Source organism: Lactuca saligna, chromosome 5 (assembly GCF_052625555.1).
Source record: "Lactuca saligna cultivar CGN05327 chromosome 5, ASM5262555v1, whole genome shotgun sequence".
Classification (NCBI taxonomy): Eukaryota; Viridiplantae; Streptophyta; class Magnoliopsida; order Asterales; family Asteraceae; genus Lactuca; species Lactuca saligna.
The window spans coordinates 312981097-312985815 of NC_136421.1; the positions used below are offsets into that span (position 1 = coordinate 312981097).

A 4719-nucleotide genomic window follows, 5' to 3' on the forward strand; every position below is an offset into this window, starting at 1 on the left:
ATAGGACGTCTCCAACTAAAATCCCAACCACAGGATGACCAAAACTCCATAACTAGAGCATTATGAGAATCAAAGAAAGCATAAAGTCTAGGAAAAATGTCTTTCAGGATCACTCCTCCACACCAATCATCCTCCCAAAAAACTATTGTAGAGCCATCCCCAATCACCATATGCATCGATTTCTTATCCACTACACCCCTTTCATGTAGTTGATTAATAAAGCCAATGATTTTATGCCAAACGCCCCAACCATTTTTTCCCGAGGACCAGTAAAAAAATCCACCATCATTACCATATAAGAACTTTATAAGTTGAACCCATAAAGTATCACCTTTAAGAGCAAACCTCCACCTCTATTTATAAAGTAAGGCCAGGTCAAAAGCATCCAAGCTCCTAATGTCTAAACCACTGTTATCATGCGGATTGAGAATAGTTTGCCACATCACCAAGTGTATATACCTATGCTCATCATCCATACCCTAAAAAAAGAGCTTTACAGGACTCATATAACTTATAAACAATACCAGGAACTCTGAACAGGGAAAGTAGGAAATACCTAAACTTCCAAAAAAACAAATTTAATATGATTTAACCATCCATTGATGGAAAGAAGCTTCATCTTCAAAGAAGAAAGTCTTTTACGAAATCGATCTATAATTGCATCCCAAGCTTTGACACGCACCATAGATTCACCCACTGGAACACCAAGATAAGAAAACAGGAAAGCATCCAGAGAACGACCGGTAACAGAAACCATGGAGATGACTTCCTGAAAGGCCATTCCAACCCCTAATAAATTAGATTTGGAGAGATTAATCTTCAAAACTGACACCGTATAAAAACATCATAAAATTCGAATAAGATTACGCACATTCCTCTCATCCCATTCCCCCATAAACAATGTGTCATCTGCATAGAAAAAGATGAGAAATACGAAGATCACATGTTCCCAACGAGATACCAGGAAAAATACCATTGGCTATTGCATCCTCCATAGCCACATGAAGACCTTCCATGGCAATAATAAAAAGAAAAGAATAGCTAGGATCTCCCAGCCTCAATCCTCTATACAATGGAAATTCTTCACTCAAGTTCCCGTTTAAAACCACAGAAGATTTGGAATGCTTTTAATATCTACTCATTTTGTGTAACATCTTGGCTTTTGGGTATAATATTTATACATATTTATTTTCGAGTTAACTGAGCGACTCGAGGAGTGGGTGCCCCAAATCGTCAAGTAGAGTCGAATTGGCCACATGGGTTTAAGAAACAACTCAACGAGACAAAGAGCCGACTCGCCGAGTTGGCGCTGTGTGAGGTAAACCCTAATTTTCCAGGGTTAAGTCCTATTTAAAAAGCATTAAGCCCTCATTTCCACCTCCCTCATCACCCTTGAGCATTGTGAAGAACCCTAATCGAGTTTTAGCTTGTTGTGTGAGAAGGAGAGGCTATCTTGAGTATTTTAGTGCACTTTAAGAGAAGAAGAGGAAATCATCAAGGCTTGGAGCAACGAGGGACGTTTGGATCTAGAGGTTCTCAGTGGATAGCTTTTGTTTGAGGTAAAAAGATGCTATCTTGATCATTTTTCTTGTGAGATCTTACTTTGGGGGGTTCTAGGGTTTTTCTCCATCCTTCTTGTGTTATTGAGTCCCTTGAGCATATCTTGAGGTTGAAACCTCAAATATGGATTATAGGAGGTCTTGTGAGCTCAAAGACCCAGTCTTTATGGAGCTAGAGGCAAGCCTATGAGCACCAAACCCTTGTTGGAGCTTGTATTGGCATTATGAAGAAAATATGTCATACATGAAAGTAAAGATCAAAGCTTTACGTGACATTCGAGCCTTAGGAGACTGGATCTAGAGTTTGGAGTGGTAGATCTACCTTAAAACATATGAATGATAATACAGACTGAATGAACTTGCCGAGTCAATGACCTGACTCGACGAGTCGGCTAGAGTTTTCGCCGATGAGTCTGGATATGGTAACTCGGCGAGTTGATGAGACGACTCGACGTGTTAAGTTTAGTTTTCACGTTATTTTTGAAGTAACAATGGGGACTCGACAAGTCACATAGATGCACTCAACAATTCAAGTCAACATGGACTGTTGACTCGAGTGTTTACTTCTGTTAACTTTAGGGTTGGTCAAAGTAGGGATTATGGGGACCATAGAGGGGTAAAATGGTATTTTACCCATTCTAAGAGTTTGAGAGTGAGAATAACTTAGTTATTTAGAGTCGTGATTTAAATGTTAATTAGAGGAAATTATCTTATGTGTTAGGTGGAGGCTAGTTTGAGATACATGTACAAGATCATTTATTTGCTTGCTTACGAGGTGAGTCTTCTCACTATACTTACCTAGAACGGTAATCTTTGTGTGACCGGAAGGTCTTATGTGCTTATATTGAGTATTGTGATATCCTACATTATGTCTTTGTGATTTATGTTGTGTATTATTCTAAGCTTACTGAGTTAGGACCGGAGGGTCCACCCAAGTTGTGGGACTGGAGGGTCCCACTGAGACATATTGATCGGATGGTCTTATTTGAGCATAGTCATAAGAGGCTAATTATATATGTGTGGTATTTTGGGGAACTCACTAAGCTTCATGATTACCGTGTTATGTGTTATGTGTTTTAGGTACTTCTCAGGATCACGGGAAGGCACCGACGTGATTGTACACACACGAGTTGGAGATTTGTTTTGGAGGATCCTGGATTGTGTTTTTAATTAATTTATGAACATGTGTTTTTGATAACTTGATAATTTTGGGGATTTTTGTGATTGTGTTAATGAGATTAATTATATTTTGTTTGAAAATTTACGGTGTTACAAGTTGGTATCAGAGCCTTAGTTTGAGGGATTCGGATATGCCTTCGGGTGTGTCTGGACTCAAACTAAGGAAGAGTTTAAAGAGAAAAACGAGTTGGATCAGTGTGTACAATCAGCCAGAGCCCTAACAGTGATTTCCCAAAATACAATTACCTAATTATGCTATGAGATATTTGTGTGATGTTAGGGATGCTTGCTAGAGGATAGGCTAGGTATTTCATCTTTAGGGCTAGAGTTGCCTGATTTGTGATGCCTTAGCCTAGGAATTATTGTTATCTGATATTTGCTTTAAGTATATATTGAATAGGAGTATTTAGCAGAAATCACTTATAGAGAGTTCTGAGTTGAGGGATAATATATGAGAGATACCTAAATGAGCATATGAGAGGTATACTGAGAGGGTAGTCTGTTATTCATGAGAGTTAGAGTACTTATGAATTGTGATCCTAGGAGGAGGACGTGGGGTGAATACAGGTTAGTGTGGAAGGTAGTATTGGGCCCGTACTACAGAAAGCATCGGATATGTATGCAACCCAAGTAAGAATCCTTAGGATGCTAAAAACAAGTAGGACGGGTGATTGAGTGTGAGTATGATCGATAAAGTCTCTGATTATTTTGTGTTGTGTTTCAGAGAAATCATGGTGGGTACACGCCACAACCCTTGGAGCAGTGGGAATAATAAGGATGAGATTTGCACGATGATTCATGAGGAGGTGGTCGTATACCTGGTATGTTTGGGTCTATTAAGACCATACTGATTGAGTCATTTAACGAGCGATATGTTGTTGTTACTGAGGCGGTTGCTGCAGCCACCACAGCTATCACTACTGCGAGGCCACAGGGAGGTGACTCGTTGTTGTTTCGAGAGTTCAGAAACACGAAACCATCAGAGTTTGGTGGGACACAGGATCTGATTGATGCTATTATATGGATCTCTGATGTCGAGGGGTGTTTTTATACGTGTTCATGCCCTGATCATTTAAGAGTTCGGTTTGCGTTGAACCAGCATCGCTCGGGGGCAAAGGACTGGTGGAAGTTTGTGACTACCAGTTTTACTCCTACAGACAATGTTGCAGTGACGTGGTAGAGGTTCACTTAGTTGTTCCGAGATGAGTATGTTCCCTCGGTGGAGAGGGAACGTTTGGCACATGAGTTTCTGTCTCTCAAGTAGAAGACGAAGTCAGTGACTGAGATTACGAGGATGTTTCACAAGATGCGTTGTTTTACCCTGAGCACATGTCCACCGTGCAAGCACGTGTGAGACGATGTCTGAGCATATTGAGGAGGGATATACGATAGTTCGTGGGTCCATTTGAGTTGTGGGACCGAAGGGTCCCACTGAGACACATTGACCGGAGGGTCTTATTGAGTTATAGCTTCGAGTGATTGATGTGATGTGTGTGGTATTTTAGGGAACTCACTAAGCTTTATGCTTACCGTGTTATGTGTTATGTGTATCAGGTAGTTCCGAGGATTGCGACAAGGCACCAACATGATTGTACACACTGGTGGGAGATTGTTTTTATGATTCTGGGATTGTGTTTTATTTGTTGACATTTGAGACTTATGTGATTTTGAGAATAATGAAACGAGTTTTATTGTGTTTGAAAATGAAAATTTTGTTTGAAAAATTACGTCGTTACAAGTTGGTACCAGAGCCTTGGTTTGAGAGATTCGGATACACCCTCGGGTGTGTTTGGACTCAAACTCAGGATTTGAGAAAGATTTTCAAAAGAGATAATTTTTTCTAAAAATGAGAAAGAGTTTAAGAGAAGATGAGTCGGAGTAGTGTGTACAATCAGTCAGAGCCTGAGCGGTGATTTCCCAAAATACCCTCATTTTGTGTTACGAGATATTTTATGAGATATATTTCATGCTAGAGAATAGG

The 4719-nt window shown here is 40.0% G+C and overlaps 1 protein-coding gene across 1 annotated transcript; it reads right to left on the bottom strand.

Annotated features, from left to right (window-relative positions):
* Positions 1-556: 556 nt before the first annotated feature.
* Positions 557-1016, bottom strand: LOC145047065 (uncharacterized). The gene is made up of 3 exons (XM_078995312.1): positions 974-1016; positions 868-909; positions 557-825 (listed from the first exon to the last, which is right to left on the bottom strand). Exons 1-3 carry the CDS (start codon positions 1014-1016, stop codon positions 557-559), a joined length of 354 nt encoding a protein of 117 aa, XP_078851438.1.
* Between the last annotated feature and the right edge of the window lie 3703 nt (positions 1017-4719).

Excerpts from the sequence above, each read along its gene's own strand:
- LOC145047065 (XM_078995312.1), bottom strand. The coding sequence starts at position 1,016 with ATGGAAGGTCTTCATGTGGCTATGGAGGATGCAATAGCCAATG. Across the intron at positions 910-973 it reads GGAGGATGCAATAGCCAATG|ATGACACATTGTTTATGGGG; the intron begins GTATTTTTCCTG and ends TTTTCTATGCAG. Across the intron at positions 826-867 it reads ATGGGATGAGAGGAATGTGC|TTTTGAAGATTAATCTCTCC; the intron begins GTAATCTTATTC and ends ATACGGTGTCAG.